This window comes from Elgaria multicarinata, chromosome 1, assembly GCF_023053635.1.
Source record: "Elgaria multicarinata webbii isolate HBS135686 ecotype San Diego chromosome 1, rElgMul1.1.pri, whole genome shotgun sequence".
NCBI lineage: Eukaryota > Metazoa > Chordata > Lepidosauria > Squamata > Anguidae > Elgaria > Elgaria multicarinata.
In genome coordinates, this window is record NC_086171.1 from 173,684,526 (window position 1) to 173,699,129 (window position 14,604).

Genomic DNA, 14,604 nt, shown 5'->3' on the forward strand with positions numbered 1-14,604 from the left:
CTGTTAAATTTACCCCAGGCTATCTTGATTACAGCTCTGTTCAAAACACAGATATCGAACTGAGTTTGCCAGACATTTTGATGTACTGGTACTTAATTTTGGTCATGAATCTGCACAGGATGACTCTGTAATGCTAGTTCAAAGCTCATGTTGCCGTGGTTGCTAGTAGTCCTCTCCTTTCCCGCTTTTTTGCCCCTCAGTTCTCTCACCACAGAGGAGCTCATGAATAATGCAAATATGTCTCATGCATAGTGAATCTCCCTTCTGAAATGTGCATGCAGCGCAGTCCCACCCTCTCTCTCATGTGCCCCAATTGGCTGCCTCCGTCCCCTTCTCCCTTCTTGCTGGTGGTGACAGCCTAACCGCATGGCTGTGCCCGAGGCCCGCCTTCAAGCCACCCTGGGTCTGTCCATCATCCCGCTGGCAGAGGGGCTGCCCTGCCTGCTTGGCGTGGAGGAATTTAATTGCTATTACAGCTTAAATTTTCTTTTTTTATTATGAATATCAACAAAGCAGAACAAAAAAATCGTTAAGACAGAAAGAAAATACATTACATATACAAAATATCCGCATTTTTCATCAGATATACCATTAATTAATTAAAAAAATAAGAGAGATTTATGCATAGGTTTCAAGAAAAGCAGACCAAATATCCATATATATCCAGTTGCAAGTTATGCCTATATTATACACGTTCAAATGTTGAGAGCGTTGTTAAGTCCTCCGTCCATTGCATTATTGGAGGTGAGCATTTATCCTTCTAACATAATAATGTAAGTCTTTTAGCTGTCATAAGGGCTCTGAACATTCATTTGCATTGACCATGTGTTAGCTTCCAAGAAACTGGTAGGTAGTTTAGGAGGACATGCACATCCTTCCACATTAAAGATAGGTTCAATACAAAGTGTATCCTTATTATAACCTCCTCCCCAAAGGGGGCAACTTCTGGGCATTGCCAAAACATGTGAATTAAAGAACATTTGGTGCATTACATCTCCAGCAATTGTGTAAGTTAGACAGGCCCTTATTGCAAAGGCGTTGTGGAGTCCAATAAACCCAAAACAAGATTTTTTGCTGAATGAGATGTAACCTAAGATCCATAGAAGCTTCAGATACAGATGCTAAGGCAGCAGTCCATTGATTAGGCAAAATAGGACATTCCAATTCTCTATTCCAATCCTGTCATAAACCATGGGTATCATATTTATTTACTACTATATATGTGTGTGTGTGTGTGTGTGTGTGTGTATGGGTCGTGGGTTGACGTGTCAGTTCAGCTGCTATAAGTGTTTCTAACAATAATGGAGGCTCTGAAATTGTAAAAGCAGTAAGTGTCGCAATTGCAAGTATTGCCATTCATCCATAGTAGGTAAATTATAGTTAGCATGTAAATCAGAAAATGACAAAAGTTCGTCATCTGGACCTATTAACTGATCCAAAGCAAAGGTCATCTTATCCGTCCATGTCCTCCACAAGAACATTTTCTTTCCAATTCTTAAATGCGGATTTCCCCATAAAGTCAAATTAGTGTGAGAGAATGGATCTATCTGTAATTGACGTGATACTGTATGTCATACCTCTCTAGCAGCTAAAACGGTAAAAGGGGGTTATTTATTCTAATATATCAAGAATCAAATGCGATCAATTTAGAGAGAGGTTCTAACCATAAGCATTCCAAAACTGACCACGGTGGCACATCAGAGTGAACTGGAAAAGACCAGAACTTAGTACAAGCCAATAGCTAGGCCCAATGATACAAAACAAGGTCTGGAGATCCAAACCTACCTACTTCTTTAATTGGAAATTGCATCCACTTCAAAGATATTTGAGGTGAGGAAGAACCCCAGAAGGATTTACAAAACAAAGCATTAAGTTCTTGAAAATATTTGCTAGGTATAAGTAAAGGAATCCCATGTATAACATAGAGAATTTGAGGTAAAATAATTGCTATTAAAGCTTGAGCTTTGAACTTTTTGAAGATTCAAAACATTCTGCACATTTACACTGCTCAAGCTTGCATTTAAAACAAAAATGAGCAAAATTGGTCCGTAGTCTGGGAAAGATTGGATGAATTTATGTCTGTTTCCCTTGCAATTGAGAAAGATTGGATGAATACATGTTCGCCTGTTCTTCTTCGTGGTCTCTATGCATCACACATATGGGCTTTGCGCCTGCGCAGAGACCAGACCGGAACCTTCTATAGCTGAGTGGAACGTTTTTGGCGGGAACCCCTCCCCCACGCTACCGCGCATGTCCATGGGGTTCCCGCCCTTACCTCAGTTCTTCGTCGTCCGCCATCGTGCATAGACCAGCTTAACCGAACCTCTAGCGTTTCTAGTTAACTTACTCATTTCTTTCTTCAATCTCTTCATTCTTCACTTTCTTCCTAATTCTTCTTTCTTATCTATATAAAAAAAAAAAAAAAAAAAAAAATTAATTGTAGATAGTTTTCTCTCAGCGACTTCGGTCACCTGAGGCCCGTATGGCAACGAAAGCCCCGTTTAGGAAGTGTGTACGGTGTGGAGCGAAACTTCCTCCGACGGACGGGCACTCCCTTTGTCTCGTTTGTTTGGGAGAAGGACACGTGGTGGAAGCCTGCCACCACTGTATGTCGTTCACAAAACAAACTAGGAAGCATAGAGCCGACAGACTTCGCTCTATATTGTGGGAAAAAGCTCTCAAGGCTACTGAGGCTCCCAGTATGGAAAAAACGGCAGTTGGTAAGTCCGTTACTGAAAAAACGGCAATCCGTAAGTCCGTTACCGACAAACCAGCAGACCGCAGCACTGAGGTGCAAGCCAGAGTTCATAGGGCACAGATACCCCTCACACCTGGCCGGTCTTTAACGAGTTCTATGGCAAAGAAGATTTCAAAGAAAGCCAGAACTCCTAAGCCTTCTTCTGAGCTGGAGAAGAAGAAGAAGAAGAAGAAAAAGAGGGACGCTGAGAGATCCACCCTAGCGTCTCCTCGAGCGCCTGAGGCGGTTAGGAGTCATTCTACTCCTCCCATTGCTCCGATCGCTTCGATGTCGAGGCCTCCCTCGGCATCGAGATCTCAGTCGGTGCCGATGGCCACGGTACCGACGCGCTCGCTCAGCCTTTCGGAGGGCGAAATAAGAGATTCTGCGTCAGCGGCTTCTTTCCAACAGCCTACAAGGCCTCAGACGTTGCAGGGATTAATCCCAATACAACCGTCCCCAAGACTTACACCTCGCCGTGAATGGGATGGAGCTTCCAGATACTCCGATCCTCACTTGGGATACGAAGACTACGAATGGGAGCGATACCGTCCACAGCACTACCTTCCGGATCGAGAGAGTCCCCGGGAAGGTTACTACGCGCAACCGCCACCTATGACAAGGATGTGCCGATTACCATTACCTGCATCGCCTGACCATCAGGCATCGAGGGTGTCTACTCCTCGACACCGTATGCAACCTTCGGCATCGACCGAGGCAGTTCCCACGGTACCAACAGACCAACTTCAGTTACAAGTGGTTACGATGTCTTCTCCTGAGCAAGACTACCCGTCAGACTCGGAATCGAGGGTGTCTGCAACTCCAACGATGCCCTCGCCGGAGGATGAGGTTCACGATAACGACCCTTCCTCTCCGTCGGACGATATGGTCAGGTTCTCTGACCATATGCTTAGGATGTCACAGGCATTAGGACTAGATATCCATCAAACGGATGAATCGGTTGTGGATCCCATTTATGATGTGTTCCAAACTACTACCAATCAAAGACTGGCTATCCCCATTCCACATGCATTGAAGCAAACTGCTCAAGAGTCTTGGAAGACACCTGCTGTGACTCAGGCTACATCTAAAAGATTAGAGACTCTTTATCGAGTCCAGGAGGAAGGCGCAAAATTTTTGGTTCAACATCCAAAGCCTAACTCCATAGTGGTTGAGTCAGCCCAAGGACAATCTCAAAAGGCACATTCGGCACCGGTGGATAGGGAAGGGAGGAAATTAGACCAGACTGGCAGAAGGATTTATTCCTCTTCTTTCCTAGGCATTAGAGCGTCATCATACGAAGCGACGATGGCGAGGTACCAGCTTTTCCTATGGGAAAAGATGGGTTCATTATGCGAACACCTCCCGGAGGACAAGAAGGAACTGGCGAGGGTATTTCAAAATGAGGCTTCAGCCATCGCCAGGCAGCAGTTATCCACGGCTCGACACCAAGTGGACTGCCATTCGAAGTCCATGATGGGCGCAATATCTCTAAGGAGACACGCGTGGCTCAGATCGGCTAATCTGAGCCATGAGACCAAGTGGAGGATAGAAAGTATGCCATTCGATGGCGAGGGACTTTTTCACTCTAACACCGATGAAACACTGGATTCCATCTACAAAGCCAGAACAACGGCTAAAAAGATGGGATTCACTGCTCCTCCACCGCAGTACAGGCCAAAGAGATGCATGAGACCGTCAATGCAACAGCACCAGCAATACCGGCCTCAGTACCAGCCTCAACTTCGGCAGCAGCAACAGCAGTTGCAAAGGAAGAGGCCATACCAGGGCCGATATCAACAAGACAAGAGGCTGACTTTTCTAAAAAGCAGCGTGTTTGACTCTTCGGCCCCAGATCCACCCCCTTTTGCGAACCGCCTAGCACCCCGTTACCATCTATGGGAGTCAATTACAACAGACTCCTGGGTGCTCACTATCATCAACTCGGGCTATGCCATCGAGCTCGATGCCCTTCCTCCTTTTTCCGGCGTGAAAGTAACGACTCCATCCTCTCCTCTGCTGCTCGAGGTACAGACCTTGCTATCGAAGGGAGCCATCTCTCCTGTACCCGCAAAGGAACTCAATCAAGGATTTTTCTCTCGTTACTTCACGGTCCCGAAAAAAGATGGAGGTCTTCGACCGATCATGGACTTAAGACAACTGAACAAGTTCATCACCCCGAGGAAGTTCCGTATGACAACGGTTGCTTCAATTCTACAGCTTCTACAAAAAGGCGTTTGGTTCGCAGTGGTGGATCTGAAGGATGCGTACTTCCATATCTCCATCAGGAAGTCGCATCAAGCTTACCTTCGGTTTTCGATCGGTACATCCCAGTACCAATTCACCGTTCTTCCGTTCGGGTTGGCCACGGCGCCGAGGGTCTTCACCAAAGTCATGGCGGTGGTATGCGCCCATCTAAGGCAGAAAGGCATTTACGTTTATCCATACCTGGACGATTGGCTCCTCGTAGCAGACAACAGCGAGACGCTTCAAACGGACATACTAACCACCCTCAACCTATTGGACTCGTTGGGGCTTTGGGTGAACCACAAAAAGTCCATTTTGACCCCACAGCAGAGATTGGACTTCATAGGAGTAACCCTATCCTCTCGAGACGGAAGAGCATACTTACCTTCAACCAGGGCGAACACTTTGCAGCAGTTAGCCATCGACATCGAAAGCCGCCGGAAAGTATCGGCTTGGACAGTCCAGAGACTATTAGGCCTGATGGCAGCCACTACGGCAGTCATCAGGTTTGCAAGACTCAGAATGAGGGTATTGCAGGCCTGGTTTTTAAGGACTTTCGATCTCAGGCTCAATGCTCGACGAACTTACCTTTCGTTACCGAAGCAAGTCAGGGCATCGCTGAAATGGTGGTTCTCGTTGTCGACTCTTCTCGAAGGCGTTCCATTCCAACAACAGGCGCCTTCGGTAACGATCACGACGGATGCATCCTTAGAAGGATGGGGAGCTCATTGCAACTCCCTTACTGCTCAAGGTCGTTGGCCTCGATCACAGAGAGAACAGCACATCAATCACCTCGAACTCATGGCTGTAGAAAATGCAATAAGAGCATTTGCACAGTTGATCGAGGGCAAGAATGTCTTGATCGCGACGGACAATACTACCGTGGTGGCATACATCAACAGGCAGGGTGGAACAAGATCACACCCTCTGAACCGGTCTGCACTCAGAATATGGAACTGGTGCATAAAGAGAAGGACTTACCTGACGGCGATCCATGTAGCCGGCAAGGACAACGTTATTGCGGACTCCCTCAGCAGGTCCTTCCCTGTCGACCACGAGTGGGAACTCGACGCCGAGGTGCGGGAAAGCCTTTTTCTATACTGGGGCCACCCTGCTGTCGATGTCTTCGCTACCGAAGACAACACAATTTGCGCCAAGTATTGCAGCAGGGCAGGAAGAGGAAAGCACTCTCTAGGAGACGCCTTCACCAGGACTTGGAGAAGAAATCTCCTGTACATGTTTCCTCCCTTCCCACTATTGACAAGGGTGCTAGCCAAGATTCAGATGGACAACTCCAACTGCATCCTGATCACGCCGTGGTGGCCTCGACAGACGTGGTTCTCTCACGCTCTTCGGTTATCGAAGGGGAATTACATCAGGCTCCCGTCGACACCGAAGCTCCTGTCTCGACACCAGGGCAAGGTTCGACACGCAGATCTGTCGACCCTCAAGATGACTGCATGGAGGATAACAGCCACTCCTCCTCTGGGACCAGAGTTTTGACTGTGGACCACATTATATTAGCAGCACTAAAGCCTTCCACAAGAAAGACTTATGCGGCAAAGTGGCAAAGATTTCAGAACTTTGCTTCAAAAGATGGTCAAATACCAGAATCTTGCCATTTGTCTTTCATCCTTAATTATTTATTGACACTCTTCCAGCAAGGACTTAAGCTCGCATCCATCAGGGTTCACCTTGCTGCGATTACATCTTTTCACCAGGGTATAGATGGTTTTACACCTTTTACCCATCCAACAACCAAGAAATTCTTGAAAGGTCTTAAGAACACGATACCGACTGTGCAGAGTATCGTGCCGCCATGGAGCCTGTCGGTTGTACTACAGGCATTGACACGCAAGCCTTTTGAGCCCATGGCTTCGACAGACCTTAGGTTGCTTACCTTAAAGACTGTCTTTTTAGTAGCCATTACATCGGCAAGACGGGCAAGTGAGCTTAAAGCTCTCAGGATAGATGTCCCATACACTATCTTTCACAAAGATAAGGTTGTGCTACGCACAGACCCAGCCTTTCTACCTAAGGTAGTGTCTACTTTTCATCTGTCCCAGCATATTACTTTGCCTGCTTTCTTTCCTAATCCAACTACACCTCTTGAGTCTTCCTTGCATACTCTCGATGTAAGAAGGGCTCTTGCTTTTTACAAAGACAGGACAGAGACTTTTAGAAAAACAAAGCAATTGTTTATTTGTTATGGTGAGCCTTCTAAGGGACTCCCTGTCTCTTGCCAGCGGTTGTCACGCTGGATAGTGGAGACAATAGAATTGGCCTACTCTATTTCTAAATTAGAGTTAGTGAAACCTGTGACGGCTCATTCCACCAGAGCTGTTTCAACATCGGTGGCCTTCACCAGAGGTGTTCCCTTGGCAGAAGTCTGTAGAGCCGCAACGTGGTCCAATCCATCCACGTTTGTCAAGCACTACAGTTTGGACACCCGTGCGAGGCAGGACTGCTCATTTGGGAGGACAGTGCTTTCAGAGATCTTCAGATGATGCACCAACCCACCTCCAAAGGTATGTCAGCTTGCTACTCGCCCATATGTGTGATGCATAGAGACCACGAAGAAGAAATGCAGGTTGCTTACCTGTAACTGTAGTTCTTCGAGTGGTCATCTATGCATTCACACAACCCACCCACCATCCCCACTTGGTGGTGTGAGACTTAAAAATAACACTGTTATATTATGGAATGTACTTTATTTTATTACACTCATGTTTATGGGGGCACAATGTCGGACTCCTGTAAACTGAGGTAAGGGCGGGAACCCCATGGACATGCGCGGTAGCGTGGGGGAGGGGTTCCCGCCAAAAACGTTCCACTCAGCTATAGAAGGTTCCGGTCTGGTCTCTGCGCAGGCGCAAAGCCCATATGTGTGAATGCATAGATGACCACTCGAAGAACTACAGTTACAGGTAAGCAACCTGCATTTTCCCTTGCAATTGTCTATCTGTTTTCATCTCTTGTTTTTCTCTCTCAACTCCCTTTAGTATTCTTTCAGCTCTTTCTCCTGAGCTTCTCTTCCTCTAACTATCACCAATACACTTTTCTTCAGCCCCTTTCCCAATATTCTGTGCCTGTCCTTTCATTGGCCCAGCACTTTAAGAATTCACAGGAGTAAGCATTATTACATACATATACACACACTATGTCCCATGTTACATTACACGCACACTGTGGGTTATATTAACCTCTCCTTTGCCTCATCCCTTTCCCTTTTCTCTTGCCGAGCTGCCCAAAGCTTGAGCTCTTAACTTTTTCAACGTTTCAAAATTTTCTGCATGTCTACACTGCTCAAGTTTCAGTTTAAAACAAAAATGAGCAAAATCTGTCTCTAAGATCTCAAGTAGTAAGCCTTACACTACTGTATTCTTATATAAGATGTTTTACTACCGTAAGTCATCTTATATAAGAATAAGTTACTATATTCTTATAGTAACCGTAAGTTACTATACAGTAAGTCACCTTGTGATGACTTACTGTATAGGCCTTTTATGGCTTAAAAGAATATCAGTTATTCTTATAATTCAGCACAAAATGTGAAGGATGTCCTTGGCTGAGTCCTCATTGCAAGTAGTTGCTTTAAGTTCTAATTTTGCTTTCAAGTGGAGAAATAAATTGGCTGGACCAATTTCCTATTTGTTATCAAATGCTGCTCAAATAAAGTTCTAGAAAATATATTTGATTTTTTTTTCTTTGCAGAAAATAGTAGTCTGCATCCTGAAGAGCTCATTAGTTGAAGCATTTGCTTCTGTGCATTAGGTCTTGTTGAGCTCAGAATCATGTAAGCAGGACCAAGGTTTTTAGATTTGTATAACAGACTGTAGAAACCAAGTGTCCTTATGAGTGTTGCGCTGAATCTTTTCATTAAGTAAAGGCCAAGGATTCTGAGAATCTCTATTGGAATGTTCTGCTTAATTTTTTTGCTTTGGACAGAAAGGGGCCTGGCCTGCCCATCTGGATACATTTGTAATTCTTACTGTTAAATGTGATAGTGTTCTTTTCTGTTGGAAAGGTAATCTTGGATCTCGAAGAAGAAAGGCAGCGGCACGCCCAAGATACTGCTGAAGGAGATGATGTCACATACATGCTGGAAAAGGAGCGAGAGCGGCTTACACAACAGGTATGCCTTCTCACTGGTTAGTCAGCTCTCGCAGAGCAATGATTAATTACTAACACAGAGAACACGCTTTCTGTGGGTGGGGAAGCTGGTGGTTAGTATCTGTATCTTGAAAGTTAATTCTCTGCCTACAAGCAGAGAACCCTAGACTTGGGATTTGTGTTCAGTTATCAAACTACAGATTTAGCTCAACGGACAATAAAATTCAGACTTTATAGAAATCTGTAAAGTGACTTAAAGCAAGCAATGTAATTTGAGAATATAAAGCAAGTAATACTTATGAAATTTAATGAATTTACCATGTGAATCTGCAGCGTGCGCTCTAACGGTAGACAAAATGTCTTCTCTGCCCTCTTCCTGCTCCCTGTGTTCATACCACATGGAGCGGTATGTCTCCCTTGGCTCATGAATTTTTAGTAATTGTAATTCACACACATTATTAGTTGCTTTACACTTTGTGGTTAACGTATGTGCTCCATAATCATGCATTTGTTTGGTAGTGTAGACTATTCATAAATCTTAGGGTTTGTTTCATTTGATTGATCCTTGCATTCACTCTCTCATTAACTGACATAACTGACTTTGAGCGCATTTGTGTTTGTGGAGTATGTGTTAAACTATTTTACTACTTTTTTGTAAGCTCTTTTACCTTCTCTTCTAGCTGGAATTTGAAAAGTCCCAGGTGAAGAAGTTTGAGAGAGAGCAGAAAAAGCTGGCTAGCCAGTTGGAAGAGGAACGCACACACCACAAGCAGCTTTCTTCCATGCTTGTGTTGGAGTGCAAGAAAGCCACAGCCAAAGCTGCAGAGGAGGGCCAGAAGCTTGGGGAACTAAACATGAAGCTGGAGAAGGAAAGAAGCAAAGTGATCCACCTGGAGGAGGAGCTAGCAGCCAAGAAGAAGAGGGGCTTGCAAATAGAGGCACAGGTAGAGAAGCAGCTATCTGAGTTTGACATTGAACGGGAGCAACTGAGAGCTAAACTGAACCGGGAAGAGAACCGCACCAAGGTCCTGAAAGAAGAAGTAGAGAATCTGAAGAAAACACTGAAAGAATTAGAGGCTTCTTACAAAGCTGGCAGCAACAAGGTTGAGAACACACCACCAAATGTCCCGATGGTGTCCACAGCTACTGTCACAGAGGGCTCTTCAGGCAGGTCAGTCGCTTGCCAGACAGGAAGTTCCTTGACAGAAAGCTCCAGCCAGGGAAATACTGTCAGAGTGGCACACATGTTAACCCCCAGCTCTGCTACAGCTCCCTATCTTTATGCCAAGGCAAATGGGCACTGTGATGCTGATGTACAAACAAGTGTGGAGTCAGGTCAGCCCAGTTTAGATAATCTGCAGAAGGGCAAGTCTGTTGGAACAACTACTGAGACTGCCATAGAAAATAGCAGCTCCCCAGTAAGAACAGAGTCACTTTCCCCTTCAGTCCCACCAATCCCTTCCAGTGGGATATCCTTATCTCCAAGCAACACAGCTTCTTCATCTCTGACATCCTCCCCATGCTCCTCTCCAGTCTTGACTAAACGTTTGGTTGGAACATCAGCCAGCAGCCCCAGCTACCAATCTTCCTACCAAGTGGGAATCAATCAGCGCTTCCATGCTGCTCGTCACAAGTTCCAGTCCCAAGCCGATCAAGATCACCAATCAAGTGGCCTCCAGAGTCCTCCGTCCAGGGATCTGTCACCCACCCTTGTTGATAATTCTGCCGCAAAGCAGCTCGCACGCAATACAGTTACTCAGGTTCTGTCCAGGTTCACCAGTCAGCAGGGTCCTATCAAGCCAGTCTCTCCTAACAGCTCACCCTTTGGCACAGACTACCGAAACCTTGCCAATGCCATGAGCCCCAAAAGTGAGTCTAGCCCCGGCAAAGTCTCTAGCCCGCTGAGTCCACTGTCACCTGGAATTAAGTCACCAACCATACCCAGAGCAGAAAGAGGGAATCCTCCACCGATTCCTCCAAAGAAACCTGGTCTGGCTCCGTCTCCAGCCACTCCCACTCCACCAGCTAAAACCTCTTCTCAGGCTTCCTCTCTAGGGTCTCCTGTGGACTTGGCAAGTAGCTGCTCAAGCAATGCTGTTGTAGCCAATGGGAAAGAAATTGAAATTTTATTGCCAACCAATAGCTAGTCTCTAGAGTAGAAAGTAACATTCCAAGTGTTTGTCATTCCTTGATCTGAAACCCTGTCTTATCCTCTCCATGTTATTTATTTGGGTAGGAACAACATCTGTTTGTATAACACATTTAGTGTATCTCCCTTTGTTTTATATTACGTAGAAAATAATGCGACTTGTGTACAACCTTTAAACACTAGAATCTTGAGGTGTCTCATGGCAGCAGGCACATCAAACAAAGAGAAGCAGTTGATTTCCCATGCTGGGAGCTGACCGGTGGACTATAACAACAAAACCCTTGTTTTTAAATTATACAAAAGAACACTCCATGCAAACCTCCATTCCAGACAGACATTTTCTAAGAAGTGCCTGAGCTTAAGCCTGCAGATATGAATGTGATTCTCTGCAAAACCAGAAGGGATCATCCAGCTGCAAAAAGCACTGTTTCTCTGAATCATGAATGTTGAAATCAACACTGTTCTTAATCCTTTCCAATATTTTTGTTAACAGTGTACTGTAAAAGGAAATGTTCCAAAGGTGATCGCTAGACTGGTCAATTGTTTCCTTGCTATGAACAAAGTCATTTAATGTAAATGTATTGTCAGGTGCACTTTGGCCCCGTTGCTGAGCTTTATGCAACCCAATCGTTTCCTATGATATACCAGTGGTTGGTTTTTTTAAAAAACACACACACACACACCTTTGGGTGCTTTAAAAAATCAGGGTGCCAATTTTTCCCCAGTCAAGTATCCATTCCTTACATATTTCTCTCAATAGAGATAAAATAGGTGAGACGAAATCTTGAAGTGTTGGGTTAGTTTTTTAAAAAAATATTCTTCACGCATTCTACTGTTGTGTGTAGAACTTCTGAGAGGATCTTTGCTTAAAGATCTTAATATTACTTGAAACAAGAAATGGCTAGAAATTCTATACAGGTTTTTACAATGGAAAGACAGGATCGATACTAGAGTGATCCAAAGCAATAACTTAAAAATTGCTCACTATGTAATAATACTGTTTGTCAAGCTGACATAGGTCTTGCTGACTAAATTGTGTTTGCTCATACAAGACCACTGTCCTCTTGGCAGTACTGGAAACCAAATCATTAACTTTTCCCATAGAGATGCACATAGGCATATGTACGTGTGTGTGTGTGTGTGTGTGTGTGTGGTGTGTGTGGGGGGAGAGAAAGAGAGATGTACATGTTATGCATTATGATGTGATTATATTACTGAGATGCTTATCTCATGAAGAAAATGAGGAAATATACTTATGAAGCTACTTTTTAGGCTTTACCTATTTCTGAAAAGCTGTTTTCCTAGGAAAGATGGTCAGTAACATGGGGCCAATACAGGACTGAAGCAGTTTTCTTTCTAATGAAATGTGCTGTGCATGTGTTACAGCTTTTAGGCAAAACTGTATTCTCTGACCCTCGCTACAAACCCACAGTTTATCCTATTGATGTCTGAAATTGCCTTTGCCCTAACATGGTCAAGGTTAAGAGTCAATTGTCTATAGTATGACCTTGAGTAAAAGCATTTAAATATCCCCCAAAAATCGATCTGCGCAAATACACATAGAGTTAGATCTGACTCTATTTTTCCACCGACTGAAGCAATTCTCTCCGTGGAACTAAGAGGAAGGCAATCCCACAGCATCCCACACACCCTCAAAATCTGCTCTGGAGGGCTAGGAAACCCTCTGGAGTAGGTTTTTGGAAAGCATGGAGGAAGGAGATAGCAAGAAAGTCTCATCATATTAGCAGATGCCCACTAGCATGACATTCCACCTGACCCCTACAAGGTCATATTTTTCATTCTTGCCAGATATGATCTACTGATACTATGGCCACTTGCTGCTTCATCATTTTGAGATGCTAGACCAAAGCTCTTGAATACATATTACAAAATAAAAAAAAATGTACTGGTGCTGCTTCAAGACACCACTATATATGGTCCAGATGTTAGACTTTCACTTCCTAATCTTTCCCTGTATGGAATTGCTAGATTGAAATATTTTAGTAGAGTGGCTGATATTTCTGAAGCTATGCTGTTCTCAAGCACACTGATATAGGAAGTCCTTCAGTCTTGACCATACCCCTCCTAAATTTTTGTCAGTGTACTATTATTGCCGTTGGATTGCATTAGCCCTTACACTAACAATACCTGAGCATCTTTTATAGATAGGAAACAATTCTGATAAGCACACAAACAGTTCAGTTGTGCAATACAGGTTTCTTTCAATAAGGGTTGCACAGCTGAATGGTTTCTTGTCAATATCACTTCTAATCTTAAAAGGAGGGTAATGTAGCAGCCCTTAAAGTATTTCCTTGTGTTTACACTAATTTGTATCCTTTCTTTATAATATGACTCTATAGAGATTTATATACAATAATGAATTTTATTAGGAAATGCACTGAGTACTGTATTCTACAATGGATTGTGGGAAGGGAGAATGCAAGAGGAGATGTGTATTTTTGCTAGTAGTCTATCTTCTGAGATTAAACTAAGCACAACTATTAAAGTGGTTCCAGCTAATCCAGTAAGACTTCTAGGGTTAGAATTTGTTTTCTGTAGACATTGGAAACAAAATGTTTAATCTTCTCTGAATCACTCATTGCTAGAGAGGTTTGTCACTGGCTAACAGGATTTTAATGAAGTTCAAACTGTATAATCTAGTATTAATTGTTCATTAACATCTGTATATTTGTAAAGTCAAATGTATGAAGCAGAAGTCTTTTTATCATTTTTATAGCTGGCAGCATTAAACACGTTAAACGTTCATACTATCAATAAAGGGTTTTATTTTTATGATGTGAATATTGTGCAAGGACATATTTTAAAGGTTTGGCTGCTTAAAGCATTTACTGCGTATTCATGAAGTGTTCACACTAGCAGTTCGTAGGCATTTCATTAGTACATAAATGCACTACATATAGGAAAATGTGCCTTCAACAGCTAACAATATAGGTAGGATAATGCTTCTAAAAGTAAAACAGGAAAGCTACTAGTACTTGGTACCATTGTGGTGAATACCAGTTATGTTTTAGTTTGAAAATGCTTACCTGGTAATTAATAATCCATTAGAGCATGGTATACCGATATCTATGACAACCATCACCACACAACATAACATTATGGCAACTCGTCAGCTGCCTTTGAATAGGAATCCACCACCTTTCATTTCTGCTGCACATTCTGACTTAATATATTACCTTGCATCATGCAGCAGTGAACCAGCTCCTTTCTTGGTTGGTTCTTTTTTCTAGACTTGGGAAATACTTGGTCATTAGTAAGGGTGTTCATTAGGTGTGTCTTCCAGTCTGCAGTTTATTCTCAACTTTGCTTGTTCTCAGATGTACATAGTATCCAGTTT

The 14,604-nt window shown here is 43.7% G+C and overlaps 1 protein-coding gene across 3 annotated transcripts in view; it reads left to right on the plus strand.

Annotated features, from left to right (window-relative positions):
- The window catches only part of CTTNBP2NL (CTTNBP2 N-terminal like), a 45,200-nt gene extending 32,817 nt beyond the window's left edge, over positions 1–12,383 (plus strand). For all 3 annotated transcript variants that reach the window (XM_063143221.1, XM_063143231.1, XM_063143241.1), the window contains exons 4-5: positions 9,012–9,119; positions 9,778–12,383. In XM_063143221.1, the coding sequence (XP_062999291.1) occupies positions 9,012–9,119; positions 9,778–11,244 (1,575 nt within the window). In that variant the 3' untranslated portion in view covers positions 11,245–12,383. The remainder of the gene's footprint in view (positions 1–9,011; positions 9,120–9,777) is intronic.
- The last annotated feature ends 2,221 nt before the right edge of the window (positions 12,384–14,604 follow it).